At 37.6% G+C, this 22,136-nt stretch overlaps 1 protein-coding gene across 1 annotated transcript in view; it reads right to left on the bottom strand.

Moving 5' to 3' along the window:
* FAT1 (FAT atypical cadherin 1) overlaps positions 1–22,136 on the bottom strand; it is a 110,687-nt gene that overhangs the window by 24,866 nt on the left and 63,685 nt on the right. The window contains exons 7-13 of the mRNA XM_074154465.1: positions 19,975–20,043; positions 17,918–18,057; positions 9,880–10,155; positions 9,456–9,666; positions 2,911–6,978; positions 2,082–2,278; positions 538–691 (exon numbers count right to left, since the gene is read on the bottom strand). Of these exons, the coding sequence (XP_074010566.1) occupies positions 538–691; positions 2,082–2,278; positions 2,911–6,978; positions 9,456–9,666; positions 9,880–10,155; positions 17,918–18,057; positions 19,975–20,043 (5,115 nt within the window). The remainder of the gene's footprint in view (positions 1–537; positions 692–2,081; positions 2,279–2,910; positions 6,979–9,455; positions 9,667–9,879; positions 10,156–17,917; positions 18,058–19,974; positions 20,044–22,136) is intronic.

Here is a 22,136-nt window from a genome sequence, read left to right as displayed (position 1 = left end):
TAAGCCAGAAGACACAAATGCCATGAAAACCAAAGTCAGGCAAGTGGAAAGCTCATCTCATTTCTATAGTGCTTCCAATAAAACTGGAGGTACTTTTGGTGTTTAGTATGGAAAGGAGATTCGTTGCTCCATCTAACCTCATCCCATTTAATATGCCGAACCAAGTGATGGCAAAGAGAATCTGAACGAAGATATTTTCAGTTTTTAAAGTAGTATTGCTACTACTACAATGAATATAAAAAGTACGACATTTATAGCATACTTTTACTCAGCATGGAAGTTTCTGGCTTTGGAGCAATTACTCTATTTACTCTTTAGTTCCTCATATATTAAAATATTTGCCTTTTCCCTGACTTCTCTTCAATATATTACTAGTATTTGTGTAGTAGAAACTCACATTTTAAAGTTACATGATAAACTAACCCTTGATGGAAAGCTTAAAGCACTGACGTTTATCTATGTCTTAATGTAACAGTAAAACATTTTAAACAATGAGGTGATAACTGGATTTTTGTATAGTGTATAAAGCGTTATTACCTGTGTCTGGAGTGAGTCTGAATTTTTCTGCTCCCGTGCCGTGCAGCGTGTAAGTAATTTCTGCATTGGATCGAATATCTGCGTCTGTAGCAGACACCTGCATTATCAGTTTGCCAGGAAGGGCATCCTCAGGAACAGAATCGGTATATAAAGCCTGCAAGATTTTAAAGTTACATTAAAGGACTAAACACGTGAAGTAAGGAGAGCTTGGAAAGGGGATAATATCCTGTTTGAAAGTTTGGTAATGTATGAAGTGAACCAGAGGATGAGATACCTGAAAATGAAAAGCACTTATGATTTTCTAATGAATTTATTAGAAATTTATTTAGATTATTTAGAAAAGTAATTTATACCGCAACCATAGGGACTCTTGGGTATCACCGCATAGCTAAGAACTCTAAAGACTTGTAACTGATTAGCGGATAATCAAATGCATTCCCAAAATAGGAGGTATAAATTTTTGGTAATTTCATTTTTCCCTCTTTTGGTAAATCACCTTTTCTAGGTTTGGCTCAATCTAGAAGAAATTCATACCTGCCTTTTTTATAATGGCATGAAATAAAAGCTTCTAGTTTAAATAAAAATCAAGCAAAACACACCCAGAATTTAAGGGCACTAAGCTTTCTTACAGCTCATGCACATCAAGGATGTGCATTAAATGAGCCTTACAACACCAATATTAACAAAGGAAAAAAGCTAAAAACATTGACTTGCCCGTCTGTATGTAACTGCAATCATTTATATAGCAGTAACCAACAAAATCATCGACTAAGAAAAAGAATCAATTGCTCACTGTATACTTGATCCTTCCCAGACCAAGAAAAGGTTTTTGCCGTTCCACCTGGCAGCATCAAATCTGTGTTGAACAAGGTGGCTGTGAAAAATGTCCAAATGTGCTAAAGTAACAACAGACAAGCTGACTATGAAAACCCAGGGCTCCCTTGTAAGGCAATTATACTTCTTGCAGGTTCCACCCTCCTGGGTTTTTTTTTTTCCATTCTTTATTTTTCATGTCCGTTTTTGCAGACTATCAAATCTGGTAGTGTAGATGGCTTTTTAACAAGAAAACACTTATGGATTATAGATTTTTGGTGCTGCTGAGTGCAGGATAACATTCCAGTCTTTTCAACTCTTTTATCACAGGAAATGCAGAAATACATCAACTAAGTGATGGTATGGAGCCTTCTTTGAGTCTTTGCTCCTTTCAGAAAATAGAGCATAGAAACTATTATGGCTGCAGCTTAAAACAATTCCTTTTGGAGAAGTATGCATTAACAGAGGAGAAACATACTGCAATTCTCCTCATGCTCTTCAAATACCCATTTGAGTGTTAAAATTACGATGAATTTGTTTTGGATTTTTGTTTAAGAAACCTGTCCATGAAATAACTTTTCTTTGACAGAATTCTATCTTAATAGTCCAAATCTCTGTTACCGGCATAAAAAGTATACCTATTTTAAGGTCTCCTGAGAAGCAATTTCAGAGAAAGTTTACATTTTACATATGGAAGCAACTGGACATGGAAGAGACAAGATTGTGCCTACCTTTTCACAAACAGGGCTGTTATCATTAGCATCCAGGACTTTAACCTCCACCACAGCTTTAGTTGCAAAGGTCCCATCAGTAGCTGTAATATTTAGAAGGTAATTATCCTTTTCTTCCCTGTCCAGAGGCTTTTTGACATAGACCTTCCATTCATTCTGTATATTTTCAATAGCAAACTGTCCCAAGGGATCACCTCCTGAAATGCAAACAGAAACATTTAATTAAAGACAAGAGAGAGATTGCTATTATTGCTTTATCAGCATTAAGTTATAACTCAAGAGAAAATAAAAAGCGAATGCAAATAAGCAGCCACTGTCTGCGGCTTTATAGGGAAATAGCTTCATTTTCCAGGTAGAAATAGTCAGTAGATGCTCATACAACAAATTTCACTGCAGCCAATAGAATCTATAAAAATCAATGTAGAAAGTAATGTAGGATTATAGATAACATCCTATCAAGACGTGCTAAATAAGAAACCTAGTAAAATATCCCACTGGAAATTAATAGTCTATTATTCTGTAAAAGAATGAACAAAAGAAATTTAACTACATCACTAACTTCAGTGTAAGTATATTTTTTTGAATAAAATTTGATATATGAGTGAACAACAAACAAGCAAGGCAAACGTGAAACGGAAAGCCAAAGACCTGTTTTCTAAAGCTCATTTTTTCCCCCCTGAAGTTTTTAATATTCATATTAAGACACACACATTCTTTCTTTGCAGCTTCATGGTTTCTGATACTTTACAATAATTTGGAAGATTGTTATATCTCACATCATTCCAGAAAAACTTAAATGATTATTCTGATATTACTCAAAAAGATTTACCTGTAATGTAATAAGAGACTTGTCTGTTGGCTTCTTCTGTATCAGCATCAGTTGTACTCAAGATGGCGATTACCCCACCAGTGGGGTCATCCTCACTGACCGTTCCTTTGTATATCTCTGCAGTAAAGCGTGGAGGATTGTCATTCACGTCTGTAACAGTGACTTCAACCACTGCCATAGAAGACAGTTGAATTTTTTCACCCCGATCAGATGCAACCACTGTGATTTTGTATTTGTCTCGTTTCTCATGATCGAGTTCTCGGAGTGTGGTAATCCAGCCGGTTTCCATGTTTATGGTGAAAGACTCTATAACGTCCAGTTCTTGAGAAGGATCCAAGCTGTACGTAACCTGCCCGTTGAGTCCTGAATCCAAGTCAGTTCCTTTCACCTGGATGACTCTTGTTCCAGCTGGCATGTTTTCTACGATGAATGCTTCATACGGATTGGACTCCAAAACTGGCTTGTTATCATTTGCATCTTTTACCTGAATGCTTACCTCCACTGAGGAAACTACATTATAATCTTCATTTGCATACTGTGCTTGAACTGAGAACTGGTACCATTTAGTTGTTTCATGATCAAGATTCTTCTCAAGTTTCAACTCTCCAGTCTGGCGGTCAATCACAAAAAAGTCATCTCTATTGCTTTCAGGAGTGTTCCCTTTAATCAGACTATATACTAAGGTCTGATTATGCTCTGCTTTGATAATATCTATCTCTGTCCCAACTGGAATGTCCTCAGAAACCGTGTAAGAATAAAACGGCTCCGAAAATTTTGGAAGAGGCACTTCTGGTGGGAGTATTCTAGCATAAACAGGGACAACTGACTCTTTTTTGGGGGATCCACCATCGACTGCTCTAACAAAGAAGGTCAGAAACTCGTTTTCTAAACCAATTAAGCTTTCCTTTGTAGTAATTATACCAGACAATGAATCAATTTCTAAGTTCTCTTTAACATTTTCAGACTCCGCTTCAATAGCGTATGTGATGTCTGCGTTTGTACCCTCATCAGCATCAGACGCCCAGACTTTAATGACAGAAGTACCCCGTGGAACATCAGATCCGATGTTTACTTCATACTCCGTTGCTCGGAATTGAGGAGCGTTATCATTGTCATCTGTAAGTATTACATTAACAGTACAGAAAGCAACTTTTCCTCCCAAATCTTTGGCCATTAAACTAATGGCGATTACTTTTTCTGCTTGTGTTTCCCGGTCAAGCTTCTCGGAGGTAAATATCTGCCCTCTCTCATTTGTATAAAACCTGTCTTTGGCAAAGTCATTCACAATGTGGTAAGTGATGTGGCCGTAAGTACCAGAATCTTCATCTGTTGCTTTAACTTCAGTCACCAAAGTATGCAACGGAGCGTTTTCAGCCAGTTCAACCTCGTATTCGTTCTGGCTGAAAACAGGACTGTGAATGTTGGCACTGGTCACAGTTATGTGGACTTGGGCTGAGCTTCTGAAGACCCCATCGGAAACAGACACGTTAAGATTATAATGTGACTTCAGTGTCTGTCTGCGTAGGTTTGAGATGGTGATAATGCCAGTTTTACTATTAATTACAAAATTCTTTTGGTCGTTGCCTGTCAGGATGGAGTATTCCAGCTTGTCAACATCTGAACTGTCTGCATCTGAGGCCTGCACACAGGTCACAAAATGCCCTCGGGGAGCCAGTTCGCTAATTTTAGCTTCATAAAGCAATTGGTTGAAAAGAGGGGGGTTATCATTGAGATCGGTTACATCAACAGTTACAACGGTATCGCTGCTCAAGGGCAGCATGCCGCCATCTATGGCCCTCACTAGTAACTTGTGTTGTTTAATTTGTTCATAGTCCAAAGTTCTTGCCGTAAGAATGAGTCCAGTGTTGCTGTCTATGTGGAAGTAGTCATGACTTTCACTATTATCCTCAACCAAGTGATAGGAAATCCCCCTGTTTGTTCCAGAATCGGCGTCTGTAGCGCTTACTTGTACAACAGAGGTTCCAATGACAGATGCCTCGGAAAGGGTTGCCATGTAAGACTGCTCCGTGAAGACAGGAGGATTATCGTTGATGTCTTCCACTATTATGTCCACAAAAACATCTGCGTGCGCCCCGGTCAGGGAGTCTGTTGCTCGAATACTCAGTTTGTAGGCTGGATGAGACTCAAAGTCAAGAGGGGCAACAACATTGATAACACCAGTGTTGAAGTTGATAGTGAACTGATTGAAAGGATCTCCATCGGTGATGCTGTAAAACACCTTCAGTCCCTCCGGGCTGTTCGCTTGGACATGTACCACAGGACTATGGAGCTGAATGTTTTCAGGTATCTCTGCGCTGTAGAAAGGCTTTTCGAAAACTGGCATAGCTTTACTCATAACTGTAATGGGGACTATAACTTCAGCAGAAAAAGCAGGGTCCCCTCCATCTTTTGCCACGACTGTGACCAGATACTCCTTATTTAGCGTGTCTGGTTCGAACTTCTTCTTCAGTGAGATTTCACCACTGGGATCAATTTGGAAGTGTTCATGATGTTCTTTGAGGTAGTAATGGACCTCTCCATTTCTGCCTGCATCTTTATCTACCGCAGTGACGCGTCGAATAACATGGCCTACTTCAGAGTCTACTTTAACGATGGCATAATATGGAAGATTGACAAAAAACGGAGCATTATCATTTACGTCTTCCACTGTGACTTTAACTACAATGTGTGCAACCACTGATGGTTTATATTCCTCTGTCACTTCTATGACCACATCAAAAGATTCTTGCTGCTCACGGTCAAACGGTATTCCTGTAGTTGAAAGGACTCCTGAAGTTGGGCTGATTTTAAATCTGCTGTCTGGATTGAGAATATGGTAAAACAGAGGCTCATTTATTTGATTCCCTATAGCAGTAACAACAGCTATTGTTTTTGCCTCTGTGGAATTCTCCTGCACTGTTGCAGAGTAAGAACTCTGCGTGAACTTCAGCTGGCTTGCTTTGCTTTCTTTCACATTAATTCTTACAGATGCAGTGCTCGCAAACCTGCCATCAGATGCTCTCACTGTTAATTCGTATCTGCTTCTTAACTGACTCGTATTTTGTACTGTTATATCACCAGTCTTAGGGTTTATTGAAAATTTTTCTCCGATGTTGCCTTCAATAATGGAATAAAGTAATTGTGAAAAAACACCTGAATCGGCATCAGTGGCATTGACGCTGATGACTTTCACGCCTTTATAGGTTGGAACCAAAATGGATGTCTCATACAAGTCTCTTGAAAACACAGGAGGGCAATCATTGATGTCAATTACATAAATAGTAACATTAGCTGCATATTCTGCATATAAACGCGGTATCCCCATATCATGTACTTGCACTGAAAAGTGGAAAATATTTGTCTCCTCGTAGTCCAGACTCATTACTGTCCGAATGGCACCAGTGCTCGAATCAATGGCAAAATACTTGCGGACAGATGGTTCAACAATTTGATAAACAAGCAAAGCATTAGATTCTTTATCAGCATCTGTAGCTCGAATTACTAATGGGATATTCTTGTCAGTCAGGACCACGCTGTTAACTGAAGCTGATTCACTGATGAGTCCTGTATATTCAGCCTGCATAAAAATCGGTGTATTGTCATTCTCATCCCGAAGATGCACCAGAACTGTTGCATTGGTGGACAAGCCAGCCATGTTTGTTCCTTGCACAGTTAGAGTGTAAACGGGCAAAGTTTCAAAATCAAGTATCTTCTGAGAAACAATGACACCCGAGTTGGGGTTGATAGCAAACGCATCGCCTATGTTACCATCTCTTATTTCATAAACTACGGAAGACTGACTGTATGCTGTAACCATTCCAACAAAACTGCCAATGCTGGCGCTCTCACTGATTTCTGTAGAATATTCTTTGGCTGTGAATTTTGGCGAGGCGTTGTCAGAGACCGTAACAAATATATGCACAGAGGTCACTTCGCTCATCGGAGGATCTCCTTTGTCTGTAGCTTTGACCATCAGGTTGTATTCTTCCTGGTTACTACGATCCAATTCCTTTGCAATTTTAATCATACCCAAAATGGGATCTATAAAGAAGGAATTTCCAATATTCCCTGTGAAGAAAAAGAAAAGTAATTAAAAAAGAGGTATACAGAACTTAAAAAGGATGATTGCTTCTTTAGCTATATACTAAAAGAGATCACGTAGAACATGGAGAATGTTAAAGTTTCTTACTTTTATTTAACAAACACTTGTTAGCATCTCTGGAAAGTGTTCTGTAATCAAGAGTTAACACTAATTCTACGTTTACTTGTGGAAACACTGCATAAAACATAGTTAGCAAAACCATCCAAGCCTTGAAAATAAATGCAAAAAAAAGTTTCATTTTCCATTAAAAAACCCTTAAAAAGATAACAAGTATTTTCCAAGTTTCAACATTATAAATTATGTATTTTCTTCAAATTATCTTTGTCATTGAATTCATGTTTAAGCCAACTTAAATATCTACTGAAGCTGAAAGAAAACCATATTCAGAAGTTAACATTAGTGGAATGCAGGTTACATTTCATGATCTAAAATAACTAGACTGCTTTGGAAAAAAAAGTGTTTTAATGAATTCACACTTGTGAATTTTAATTGCTTATGCAAGTATTGTTTAAATCACTGATTCAAAATTAATCTTTCTGAATTCGAACTATAGTTCTCTTTCTCTTAACTTCCTATTAATACATAGGCAAGCTATTTCTTGTGATAGTATTAGAAAAAAAATACTACCTACTGAGGATTATCAACTGCCATTTGATAAACACTTGTTTTCTTTATATTTTCAAATCCATAGCTGAACAACACTGCATACAATATTCAGCTCAGGTACTAAATATGGTAAGATTTAACATTTTACTTCTTAAAAAATTACATTACTAAGGCCATGTTCTCAGCATGGAAAAAATTCATTAAGAACTTCTGAGTTATGCACACAAGTAGGCAAGAGGGTGTTTTTGTGGTTTTTTGTTTGGGTTGGTTTTTTTTTTTCCAGTGGAGGCTCTAAACACAGTGGCATTCTTAGAATATCCCATTACAAATCTAAGCAGCCATTACAAACATTTCAGGAATGTTCCTTCCATATGCTTAGAACATCAATTATAATGCTTTAACCTCCCAGTAGATCACAGTCTTGTAAAACAAACCTAAGAAAGTCTTACATTTCCTCCTACAAAAAACTAGAAGAAAAGGAGAAAACAGGGTGTAGCTTCATTCTAGACAGCACTCACACACATTTTTTTCTTGCTATGCTTTGGCTTTTGTAAAATAAGCACTACTGAAATGGGAAAGGCAAGAGAAAAGTTTTATGGACATTAGTGTCCTGCTTGGTAAAAAGGTCATGTTTCTACAAATAATAGAAAACAAACATATATTTTAAGCAACTTATTAGACACTTAAATACATTCTTCCTCTTCAGAGTATCATAATTACAGCTTTGTTTTAATACAGTGTTGAAGTGTTTTCATATCAAAACAACACTTTGGGGGAAGAAAAGGAAAATATTTACAGTAAACAATTCCTATTCTTTACAAAGCAGCTTAAGACAAATAAAAAAAAGCATTTGCATGTATCACCTTGCATGCAACAGTAACTGAATAACCTTTTACTTACTGCTCTTCTTATGCTTGCGACTGGGTTTTTTATTTTAAATTACTTTCTACCTTGAAAGTCGTACTGCACATCAGGAATGAAATTTAAGTAACTTTTTTTTTTTCCCAGTCATAGTGCCTAAATAGTTCAGGACCTTGGTAATGGCAGACTTGTATCTAGATTTAATGGACTGAGCCAAAACTCATTTCCATCTGGGAAGTGAATTCAGTCAACGTCATCCTGTTTTCATATTATTCAAAATTGCCGTCGTTTGAATTGCATTGTTATAGGCAAGTTCAGAAAGATACTCTGACATTAAAAATAAGCAGCAGGACCTAATGCTCTTCTCCGGCCTGCAATCTAAAAGGACCCTTTATGCCAAATCGACCAGCTATTAAAGACTTTCTTATATATTTTATTGAGCTAGAATAGCAGTCCCACTATTTAAAATCAGCCAGAGGGAACCATGCAAAGCAACTCCTTTCTTGCTACATCTATCAGAAAGTTTAACTTAATAACTGGGACTATTTTGTGGTTAAGTATATGGATATTTCTAAGTTATTTTTGAGCTCCTTTCTTTCACATTGTGCTAAACACGAAAGCACTTGTCACAGGCTTTTACTCTTTTCATCAAATCCTTGCTTTGCCTATGTCAAAAAGTACAACTTACACTATCAAAAAAGAATATTTTTTTTTTTAGATCTGAATTTAATGCTTCTGCAATTTTTAAAGAACATACCCCTCTTAAATGTTTCAAGGTAGCTTTTTCTCCTGTTACCACTGAAATGTTCCAAAGGTATCTAACGGATAATATCAATGGCTAAGGGGAGGGAGATGAATATTTTAGTTTTCTTTTAAGTGCTCTGAGGCTTTATCTTAAATAGAAGTCTACAGTTGAAACGAAGTATCAGCGAGCATTGTTTCAAAATAAACTGAAGAGGTAAGAAAGTCAATATACCTGATTCAATAGAGTAGACAATTTCTGCATTTTTTCCCTTGTCCTTATCTAAGGCTGTAACCTGGAGAACTGCAGATCCAACAGCTGCTGACTCATACACCCGTCCTTCGTAGGAAGAGCTGGTGAACCACGGAGCATGATCATTTGTGTCACTGACATTAATGATGATTCTCGCATAGTTACGCTTTACGGGAACATCTTGATCTCGAACCTGAAACAGCACATTACTAGTAATTAAGCACTGTTATTTCAGTAGTTCATCAAATATTAGTAATAATTCAAGGTTCAATCTGTACTAGTCACAGAGACAAAGACAGCATACAACTTAAACATACAAATAAATGTTTGAATTAAGGGGATAAATGAAAAAGACATTAAGAAGACATTTGTTATTGACCACAGAAGAAATTTTGTGTTTATTTACCATTATGGTGAGAATATGCTGGTTCATGGTCTCATGATCCAGTTTTTCTGAAGTATATAGAGAGCCAGTTGCAGGGTCCAGACGAAATTTTTTAAGACTGATGGGATCAGTGCTGCCCTGCATAGTATAAATCAGTTTATTCTTCTCATCTCTGTCTGTGGCGCTGACTTGCAGAATTTCTGTATCTGGCAGGGTGTCTTCAGGTATAACTACTTCATATTTTGAAGCAGAAAACTGAGGCCTGTGATTATTTGTGTCTATAACTTTGATGTACACCTGAAATGATACAATGGGAAGGAGAAAACATTGATGATATTTGGGAAACAGAGATGAAAACAGGCTATTTCATTAAAAAAACAGACCATAATACTGAAATAATTCCACTGCAAGACAAATATTTTCAGAGAACAGGAGGGAACTAAGAGGCATAGGGAAGAAGAATGTCACTAAACCCAAATGTGCCTTGCCTTCCCTAAAGTCAAATGAGAAATTTATACAACAAATTTATACAGTTAGAGTAACTTCGATGCTTCAAATTGCATCTTCCAACCGAAGTTCAGTTGGGTTCACCTGCGTGCTACGCAGGCAATGCTCTCCGTGTCTGAATAATAATGTTCACTGAAACCACACAAGATCCCTACACTTGCTTTGCACAGCATCAAACTCTTGTATAAAAAGGGTAAGACATTCAGCCACCATCCGGCTCCTTCACCACTGATGGCATCAGATGAGTAACAGTAATGTGGAAGAGTTGTCAGGTGGACAGCAAAGCTCCAAGAACACTTGGCTAAATTCAAGTTCTTGGACCCCCCAACATAAGAAGGACATGGACCTGTTGAAGTGGGTCCAGAGGAAGGCCACGAAGATGATCAGAGAGATGGAGCACCTCTGCTGTGAGGACAGGCTGAGAGAGTTGGTGTTGTTCAGCCTGGAAAAGAGAAGGCTCCAGGGAGACCTTATAGAAGCTTTCCAGTATCTCAAGGGCACCTACAGAAAAGCTGGAGAGGGACTTTTTACATGGGCATGTAGCCATAGGACAAGGGGTAATGCTTTAAACTGGAAGAGGGTAGATTTAGATTAGATATGAGGAAGAAATTTTTCAGTATGGAGGTGGTGAGGCACTGGCACAGGTTGCCCAGAGAAGCTGTTGACGCCCCATCCCTGGAAGTGTTCAAGACTTTTGCATCTATGTAATGAAGTCCTGCACCAACCCTGGAGGCACCACAGGGCAGACACGGGGAAGTGAGAATCTGAGAACACGAAGAGCTAAGTGTGGAACTCTTGTGATAACTTTGTATTATAAGATAGGAAAGTCCTCCCAAAAACTGTGATATTCCCCACTCTGGTAGGTGAAATAATTGTCACCAGAAAGACTATTTTCTATGAGAATTTCACTCAGATAATAAAAAAGAACAGAGAAGCATATAAAAGGGAATACAGGAACTGAGTTGAAGATGGCAAATGTGGAATCTCAAGAGTCAGAAGCCAGATATAGAATAAAAAGCCACAGAATGCATAAAAAAGGTTTTAAATTTATTTGAAACCATGAAACAAGCTGCAGGTAAGTAAGATCATTGAGTGCTGCAATAAGCTGCTAAACAGAAACAAATCACCAAGACAAGATGGGAAACACCCCCAGGTCCTGCTGAACTGCAGGGAGGAAAAAAAAAAAAAAAATTAAAAAAAAAAAAAGGTAATGCTCCTAATGTAACACACACTGTTGGTAATACTGAGCTCCACCTGCAGACAGGCAGGGCTGGGAGTGGGGCACGCATGGGTATGTGTGTGCACACGAGTGTCCACAGCCACACACACACCCCTCTAATATTTTAGTATACGTAGTCCTAGGGGTTTCAGGTCAGTGAGCCATAATCTGAGCTACAGTACATTTAGGGAAATACTCATGAACATAGGTAGTTATTCAGTGTTTGAAACAGTCTGTTAGAAAAAAAATACAAACCATCACTGCTTTTTATAGGAAAATGCTGCCTCCCACGATTTATTAGATTTCTCAGAAAATAGAAAAAATAGCAAATAAACTAATCATTTGGCACACTGACAAAATCCCTTGCACGATGTTGCTATGGAAACTAAGGAGTTTGCTTTCGTCATGGATTAAAAACTGATTAAAGATAGGAAACTAAGAGCTGGAATAAATACTGATTTTCAGCGGGGAGAAAAATTAATGTTTGGTGACCCAGGATACATATTAGATCAGGTTTTTAAATATATTCACTAACAAATTCAACTGGAAAATGAACAGTGAGAATGAAATGAGTAGGACCTTAAATAAAAGATTTTTTTTAGATTGTCATGATTAGAGAGGATGTAATGAAACAACACAAGCACAGTTGTTGTGGCTTAAAAAAATCTGTATAAATAAAATAGATTTGAATGCATCTTGGAAGAAGAAATACAGGAGGGTCCACTTACATAGCATTTTAGTAAAAACAGCTGCTCACTGAACACGGGCCCTCAGGAAAATGAGAACTAATGAAGGTGGCCAACAAATTTTAAAAAGTGAAGAAAAACTCTACCCTCAGTACAAATCAAATTATACAAACACATTTTGTATAACTAAAAGGTTAAATGACCATATACAATTAAAACAATTCCTGGACACTATGCTTTCAAAATGAACATGTCAGCGATGTATTTATTCAATTCCCACCCCCCAACAGATTAAGTTTACACTCAGAAAAACAGTGAGTGAAAAGATGAAGTGTCAAATTTGATGGATTTAAATCAAAACTGTTGATTTCTATTTTCCTTCAAATGAGGAAATACAGAAACTTAGATAAACCCCTGAGGTGGGAGGGAATGCAACTCCAGAGCAACTGCGTTAGATGACTCTTCAGAGCAGAAGACTTGGCCACTTGTGCTGCTGGTACTACACAAAATGAATACTGGAAAACATCATTTCTAGCATGGAGCACCACAAAAAACTGTGTAAAGTACTTAGTTAAATGCCAGGAATGAAACCAACATTGGTACCTGCAAGACTAACCACAGAGCCGATGAAACAGCTTAACTGAGGAGCGATCTGTTGATCATACCATGAGAAGGACTTAGCATCAACCTCCTCTGGTATTAGCTAGCGAAGCAGTTAAAATGACCTTACTGTGAGGAGACATCCTCCAAAAATGTGCTGTTGAGCTGAGCAGATAAGGAGCTAGCTCATCAAAATGTACAGCACTATTAAATATGAATTATTAACAAAAATATTGCTAAGGAAGAAACATAATGACTCAGATGCTACAAGTGGCTTCCTCAGGTTATTCCACCACTTGTCAAATGACTTGCTGGGGCATGTAGTTTTTCTCCACACTGGTGAACACGACTACAAATACACAATTTGATCTATTAGTGCAATCATTTTAAAGGTACCTAAAATCTGAAGTTTATCTTAGACTGAAGTGAAAGGTGTTATCTACATGCTTCAGGATTATTTTCTCACTAAAGGGAGAGGGTAAAGTGAGGGCTGCAGGAAAAACAGTCGGACTCTTCTCAGAAGTGCATGGCGAAAGGACAAAAGGCAACACTCACAAGCTCACAAAGAATAAGGGAAACTACAATTAGGCGCAAGAAAAAAATTATTTTCAAGGAAGGTTGTTAAACACTAACATAAAAGCATGTCCAAGCAAGAGGTAGCACCCCACCATCCCAGGTGGTCTAACTATTAAACAAATAGTCTAAACTATTAAACAAATGTACTAAGGAAACCCCACTTTCAAGACAGGGTTTCTTACCGATGTTAAGTGACAGGTGCTAGATGTGCAATTTCCTTTTAAATTGCACAAATATTGACCAAATATTCCTGTAAACTGTCATGGCCTTCAAATTAAATAAAAAGCACCTGAAGTACTAATTGTGGGTGCAATATTTAAGACCCACACAGAAAAATATGGGTTTGTGGGCATGAGAATAAAATACATGAAGAGCTTGTGTTATTCTAAAGTAACATGTATAATACAATAAAACAGCTACATAAATTCTCAATGAAATACTAAGATTAAATTCAAATGGAATACACTAATATCACCTCTTAAGAAAGAAGTTGCATCTTAAAGAGGCACACTACAGAAAAGTTTGACATTAACAGACCACGATGTGATCTCTGAAACAAAATGGTCTGGAACTAAAGAAACATGATCAATTTTGCAAGGCTGTGTCTGCACTGAGAGGGATGCAACCTGGTTATACAGGCAGAGAACAAAGCAGCTCAGGATTATTTAGGGGAAGGACTTGAAATCTCTTGATTATTTGACGGGTGAAACCTAAATTTGCATTGGAGCGCACTGATTATTAGTAAGTTATAGAGGATATATGTGCCACTGACAAAGCATACTCAGTGTGTAATATTTAAACATGGTGTGCCTTTGGATTGTTTTAACCTAATTTTTTATTTGCTGATTCTATGTGGAGTTTAAAATCTCCTCCTCTCTCCTTTCATAATGACATTATAGTTACATTGACGTGTTTATAATCATTTTCATAAACAAAAAGTTGTATTATCTAGAGATAATATAACTGCATTGCAGTTCTAATATGCCTCTGTGGAGCAGTGTGGTGATCGCAGCAAAAACGCACGTTTAATCAATGAAGAACATTCTATCCTTCATTCCCAAATCAACCCCAAAGCATAATATCCATATAAATTTTGCATAAAGCAAGATTAAATATTCTGCACTAGCACAGCACTAGGTAAAAAGGTGCAATTAGCTTTAAACCATTGTAAGTATTACTTCCAGTGGAAAAAAAAAAAAAAAAAAGACAGACATAGCAATGACTGGAAGCAGCTATAACTAGAAACAGGATTACTCTTTTTTCTTTCTTCTTTTATTCCCCCCAAAAAGCAATTCAATAGTTAATATATTGCTTCTTACATCCTATCAATAACCTTTTCTATTTAAGGCCAAAACATTATAATCCAAAAACATTAGTAAACTGATTTGGTTTTTTAATGATATTCCTTCCTAGTGTGACACTAGTCATCTCTAACATCATCTGTCAAACACCGCTACTGTAGGCTGGGAATTTGTTTGTCCTTGCTTTGCATCATGCATTTGGCATTTAGATGCATGCAAAATTCTAATAGCCTCCACGCCTACTGCTGCTGTATTTTTCAAAAAAGCTATTTAACTGGAGTCCTGAAAGAGTCAAATGCTCTACAGATGTTAATGGCCCCAGGCCAGCAAATGCCTTCTAGTTTCAAGTCAGATTCAATACGCTGCTTTTACACAATAAGATTTTAGTTTCTTGTCCCCCCTTCACAAGCATCTTGAAAATGTCATTTCCTTGATCAAATTAAACATAAAATTACTTAATCTGCTGTTAAACAAGGTCTGCTAAATTGTTTACTGTATTTCCAATGTTTACAGCAATTACTTTGTAAGCTAAAAGCTGTGTATGGCATATTGTTGTTCCTAATGTATGCACTCGGTAATCAGATATATTTTTTTTATGCCTGTCACTCTGTTTTAACTGTTTATCAGCTCTTGGAAGAATCCAACACAACATCAACACTCAAACTTTAAACATTATTTCAGCAATGGAATGTACACACTGGCAGCCATAAATCACACCTTCAACTTTGATTTCGTTATCAACGCTTTTAATTCCCCTGCCTCATCTCAAATGCATCTTCTTAATGAGAGTCCTGAGGGCTTATCTTAACAGATCAGTCCACTTGGGTGGGCCCAGGAGTTACGGGGGAGATAAGAGAATCAGTTAAAAATCAGGCGTCTGTTTCATGCACCTAGAGTTGCAAAGTTTGATCTAATCCGTGGCTCCTCCATCCGTATACCCCAGTAACATGAGACTCAAAACCAGTAACGGGTGCTTATCCCACGAGCAGGGGAAAAGGGAAGACAATGCAAAGGAAGCCTTTGTGCTCACTCGTAACAGAAACCACAACCTCTGCTCCTGCCAACTCCGGCTGCGAGAGGAAAGGAAAGACACAAAAGAAAATCATACAAAAAAGCAATCACAGAAATAAGAGGCGATAAATTTTAGACTACTACTCCTATTCTTCTCCAGAAGACTGCTGTGGTAAATGTTTATAATGTTCACTCAGCTTCACAAAATGCTAAAATAACAAATTCATTTGAAGAAATTGGACAAAAGCTACACTGTGTGCTTTCGGGAAGAACTAAATACATCTTGTAACCCAGAGGAAGAGAAGGGGTGAGGGTTAAAGCATCTTTGTGACCTTCCAATTCTTGGTTGTTCCAGAAGACAAAGCAGATTATGGTTCAACTGTGACAGCTCAGGAGGCCTGCACAAATTCAGCTATAGAAGCAGCAGCACTGGATAGAATATCTGCAGTCATCGAGACCACAAATTCAGCCTTTACTAGTCCCCAGGCTACCCCAACACGCTCTGCATGGTGGCATTTTTGACTGCATTCTTGGGAGGGAGGGGAAGCGTGTGTGGAAAGCCTCTTGCTGTTCTTTCTGACTTTCCTGGCAAAAGGATTTCTCTTAGTTGGATCTGGGTTTCTTCTGATTTTTTTCAAACTAATTCATGCCTTCTATCCAGTGTTCTTTAATTGGCAGAAATGAATCTGCTCAATATTTTTACTACAACTAGGCAATATATTTACAGCAGGATTCTCCAAACCTTTTATGGTGGTTATCAGCACCAGCAGCAATGGCCCCACGGCTGTGACAGCAGCGAGTTCTGACTGGCGCACATGTTGTCATGTTTGGAGATTCGTGGTCTAGAATATCACTCAAAATTGTCACCATTAAAGGAAAAGGAAACTGCGAACTTTGCAGTCTTCTACTATTGGATTTATTCTATGTGACCTATCAAGCCTCCAGACATGCAGTCAGGTCAATAAAGATTCTGTTTTAAATCCTAAATATTGACAAGAAACATTTTTCCCTCTAGCCAAAAGGAGGAAGACAAGAAATAAGAGATTAGAAAAGATGACAGAGAAACATACATACTGCACAGAAGCTGAAGAACAAGAAATTGCATTCGTAACAGATTTCCATATACAGAAAAGACAGCAGCAACCTACTTATTGCACTTTGAGCTCCTGAGCAGTAGGCCAGTGATGGGGTAGGCAATAAAGACACATTCACTGTCCCAATCCAACAGTCTTAAATCGGTAAATAAATCCTTTCCTGTCTATTTGGAAGAAAACCAGAGCTCCTCTATGCTTATGCCTCCATTCACACCAACCTCAGCTAAACCTTACTTCAAATATATTCAGATTCTGGACTAAGGGAATAAACTAGATGGGAAAATCAGGAGGGATAACCAACTTTACTAGGAGTTATTTCCATTAGTATCACGAAAGGCTTCTGCCTGAAAGTGAACTTATTAGTTCAACTGCAAAGAATTCCCACCGCCATGGAGCCTTAGTAGAGAGGTTATCTGAAAAAAATTGGTTTGTCTAAGATTGCTGCTTTTTGGAGAGTGTTTGACAATCTGTACCTCCACTGAAGCCAAAAGAAAGTACTCAGGAAGATACACAGTGATGTTACCATCTAAATCTCGTTTCTGCACACCGCGCAGAACGAGCAGCTCGGCTTCATAAAACGGTAATTGGACCTTGTACAAATTGTCATCCACAGGTCTTGGGGGGGGGGAAAACCTAAACCACCTTACAATGGTGGTCTTTTCAATTTCAAGCTGAGTAATCATATTATTTGGTGATTTTGGGGGAGTTGAATAAAGAGGGGTAATTCACATAAGAAGTATTAATCCTTTTCTTGTAAGCAAATCATGCACGGAAGGGCTTAGTTTCTGTTTTCATTTACTCAGCTAATGTAGGAACACGATATAACTTAAAAGCGGCTGATTCAGGCTATAGCACAGTAACACACAACCTTCCACCTGGACCACCAAACAACGTGGCTCTATGAATATCAGAATCCACTTCTATTTTAGACGGAGTCCGTAATTTATATAAACCATATTCACCGTCCAGGATGAAAAAAAATGGTAAGGAGAAAATGCAACACCCTCTCCACCCCCCAGCCACAAATTCCGTCTTCTATAAGTGCTTCTTTAGGAAGTCCATTACCTGAGTGCTGATAGATCTGGTTCCATCTGTTGCCTCTACCGTCAAGTTGTAATTTGATTTCTGCTCTGCATCAAGAGGTCTAGCGACAATGATAGTTCCAGTGCCCTTGTCCACATCAAACCGACTGTCATAGTTGCCACCTTGTTCAGGAAATTGGGAGAGGGAGAAGTTCATAAAACAACAGCATTGTTGCATTATTTTCAGGTATGATCATGTTCTGTCTTCAGATGCTTAATGAAGGTGGAACTGTATACACATATACTTATATATACACTTATTTTAAACACTTTGGGTTTTTTTCTGGTAATATGCTGCTACTTACAGATAGTTAAAACTGATTACTTTTGGACAAAGCTGATTTGTCTGGCTCATGGAAAGTTAGCAGGTAGATTCTGAGCAAGATTCTCTACTTTTTTTTTTTTTTTTTTTTTAAAGCAGAATTTAAAGATTCCAAATATCAGGAAACTGAGAATTACTAGGTGAAATGTGATAGTTATCCTGTGCAGACAGTCAGGCTAATTAGTGAAAAAATAAATTTTGATCAAAATACATAAAAATCCCAAATCAGAAATACTGTCAAATTTGTGTCCTTTGGATCAGAGTATAAATTACTATACTCATATACGACTATAGACAAGGTTGAAAAAGCTACAGTACCTCCAAAGGATTCTCACCTCAACACTGAGTATCTAAAGAAGTCAGTATCTAATTCCTACTGAGATAAGCAGGACTCAGATAGGTGCTAAATATTTAAATGCCCAGTGTTTAAATATGGCCAAGCTCCTTTTCTGAAGCAAATTATCTTAACTTCCCTTGTGAAACTTTCAAATTACCCTTTGAAATATAGTTAAATAACCGTGTAGATCAATAGCTACACTTAGTCGTTTAAACATTTAATTGATCATCATCATGCCACCCCGAGCAGACTGTCATGAGAATACAACGTCCATTAAGTCCAAATATTGTTAGCAATGATAAATACTGCCATTTAGCTACAATTGCTTTAGACGTCTCAATAATCTGCCTAAAATGGACAAATCAATTTTTATTTTGGTCAAGCCAGTGCTAGATACGGCAAAACAATTTATCCTAATTATGTGCATGTGTTTCTCTAATTATATTTTACAAGGATAGCATTCAGACATCATGAGTGGATTTGGTTTGTTTTTAATGAGTTTTTACATGCTGTGTTTTGTAAATCACTGAATGCCTTTTAGCAAAAGCCAAGGCTACAAGTGACAGGGTGAAGTTACAAAGGTTGCAAATTTATACTTAATCCAAGAAAGAACAGTAAATACTGAAATGGGCCCCCATTCACATGTAGAAAGAATTTCATTGTCAGAAGGTTCCATTGCATGACAGACATATCAGTTTAGGAAAGATGGGCTGGATTCTGCTTCATTGGATTTAAGATATTTGATAATGACAAAAATTATGTAATTTTTCTAGCTTCACTGAAAGCCAACTCCTCTTACTGGCCCAGCAGCAGCATTTGAGTCACATGAATGGATATAAACTGGACAACATGAAAGCCTTTTAAATTTTTTTTAACAAGCATACATGACTTTTTTAATGGGCTTTGTGCAAGATGTCAGCTTCAGAAAGTGAGTCTCTAACCATTTTCTCAGATGGCTAGGAGAGGAGAATTTAATGTTTCAATAAAGGCATCTCCATTTTAAGGGGATATACAGGGACAAACTCTCTAACCAACCTTTTTTTTTTTTTCTTCCTTATCAAGGAAATCACAAAGGCCTTGCCTAATTTTTGTAGTAGTGGTGATACCTGGGAATCCGCTGAAGCAGAACTCAACCCTAACTTCTGCATCTGGTACACTGAAAGTGTAACAGCAGCAGTTTTGGCCAAAGTCAAAACTGGATGCTCTGAATTGATGCTGTATAAATGTAATGATGACAAAACAAAACAAAAACGAACCTTTCACAAATGCAACTGTGAGCACTTTGATTTCCGAAGGGTTAATAAAATAAATATTTTATAAATGTACGCTTTCATTTCAGATCTCATAATCTGGTAATAAATTATGTGATCTCAGCAGATACCTTCTGCTGTACAGTTCAGGTCACAAGCCATCTGAAAGATGTAAAATACTTCACTAGCAAGCTTGTCTCCTGGCTCAGCCAAAAAGAAAGAAAGCATGGAAAGCAAGCACAGAACACAAAGGAAAGCTGTCAATCAAAGTAATTCATGCTATTAGAAACAGTAAAAGAGGGCAGTAAAATGACCACCTGTAAGAGTAGCAGATAACTTTGCAACATGATCACATATCAAACTTTCCAAATAATTTTTACTAAGAAAACAGTCAAAATAAAATGGTTTATTTTACAGTGTATGGACAAGTTCTGCTCTTTTCCCTTAGAGTTTTCTGTCCATGTCCTTCTACAAATAGCAGGAAAATCACCTATTTTCTGCTTTAAGCATACGATAAAAAGTATGTAAATGTCCAAACCATGCTGCATGCTTACAAGAAGCAAATGAAAATAATACTATCATCAGAACTCTATTCAGATGTACACACTTTTCAGAGTGCAGAGCAGTTGAAGCAAACTAAAAAGGACAGTAAGTACATCCCCAATCTAATTAACAAATTTTGCTAATTAAAGACCATGGGAAATGCCATTGCTGTACTCTATAGAAACTCTCAAGACCCCTGAGGCCTCTTCTATCTACTCTCTTTCATCTCCATGAACGACTTGCCTTTTTCTGACAATATCCCTTTCTTAACCTTTCCTGTAATGGACTCTTTTTGGTCTATAGATGTTCCTGTTTGTTGTTGACTGGATGACCTTGTTAGAATTGGAGCACATGGAACCTTCTCCTCTCTCCTGCTCACTTAAATTATTTTTATATTTTCTGCTTTTCTACTGCCACATCTATGTGTGTGTAAGTTCAGGAGAGCAGTAAAAAAGCAGTCTCAGTTGCAAAATACCCCTAATGCAGAGAGCTTTGCCCCTGTGAGAATGCAAGGAGGCATCTCGAATTCCTTACTCCCTCTACACAATTGTACAGATCTCTAACCCCTTGGTTTGTCTAAATGCAAACACTTTTTACTTAGCTATGATCTAGTCAGACAGGAACTCATTTTTTTTCCAGAATACATTATAAAGAACCATTAAAATAAAATCTATGTAAATATTTAATACATTAAAAATTATTATCAATATCATCACTGTTTGTTCACGCATGAAGTATGCATTTAGGGGAAGAGCTATGTCTGTTCTCACGTGCTTGAAGGTTTTCTGAGAACAGCCTCAAGTATTTATCATTTATATATTCCTGCTACATGTATCAGTTTTACAAACTGTGTTTTTAACTGTTGTTCTTCTCAGAATCCCTTAGAAAATGCATACCATCAAAACAGACCTTAAAAAGAATTAAATTTTTAAGAAATATTTCAAATTATGCTCTCCCTAACAACTTAACACCATATTCATGGCTAAAATTTTCAGCAGTCGCCAAGGTGAAAAGGATCCTTCCCTCTCTTGTGAATGTGGTGGAAAAATCCCAATCTGATGGGGCTGTCTTAGGAGCAGAACCAGTTCACTACAAGATACCTCTCCAGGAAACAAGGCTGTGCTACTCTCCTTCATTCTGAAGCACGTAACACAGGACAGAACTTGTTTTAGTATCAGCTGTACAGTGAACAGGTCTAGTGAGTAAGCCTAAAATTGAAAAGTACTATTCATTTTGTCACCGCAGCATCAACTGATATCACTGATTAGAATTCCCCTTTCCATATTAGAGGCTCAGGTACAATATAGTAGCGAGAATACGTAGAGGAAGAAGTTTGCTGGGGTTAGGAACATTGCAAGCTTTCCTTTTAGTACTGAATCAAGGGACAGCAAACTGAGAAGCAGCCCAGAGGACAAGAAATCAATGTGAACAGTATAATCTCTCTTTGGGTGTACTGTCCCGATTTGCAGAAAACCGGCATTTTATTTCTTTCCCTAGCCTACAGTCTATGAGATTGATTTGATTCGTTTTAATTTCACTGACACAATATTCATAAGTCATTTCTGAAACTGCAGCACAGCAGATATTTTGAAATGCAATTTTAATCCTTGATATATAGTGGCATTGATAAAAATTGAAAAGTCATTTTGATTTATAATGAAATAAGGGAAAAAAAACGTATCCACAGCTAAAAAATGCCAAAACATTGCATCATTTAGAAAAGCGATTAAGAAACCAAGCTGCAATGAGC

This window comes from Numenius arquata, chromosome 10, assembly GCF_964106895.1.
Source record: "Numenius arquata chromosome 10, bNumArq3.hap1.1, whole genome shotgun sequence".
NCBI classification, from domain to species: domain Eukaryota; kingdom Metazoa; phylum Chordata; class Aves; order Charadriiformes; family Scolopacidae; genus Numenius; species Numenius arquata.
The sequence above is the reverse complement of the archived record's forward strand: the minus strand, read 5'-3'. Positions and strand labels throughout refer to the sequence as shown.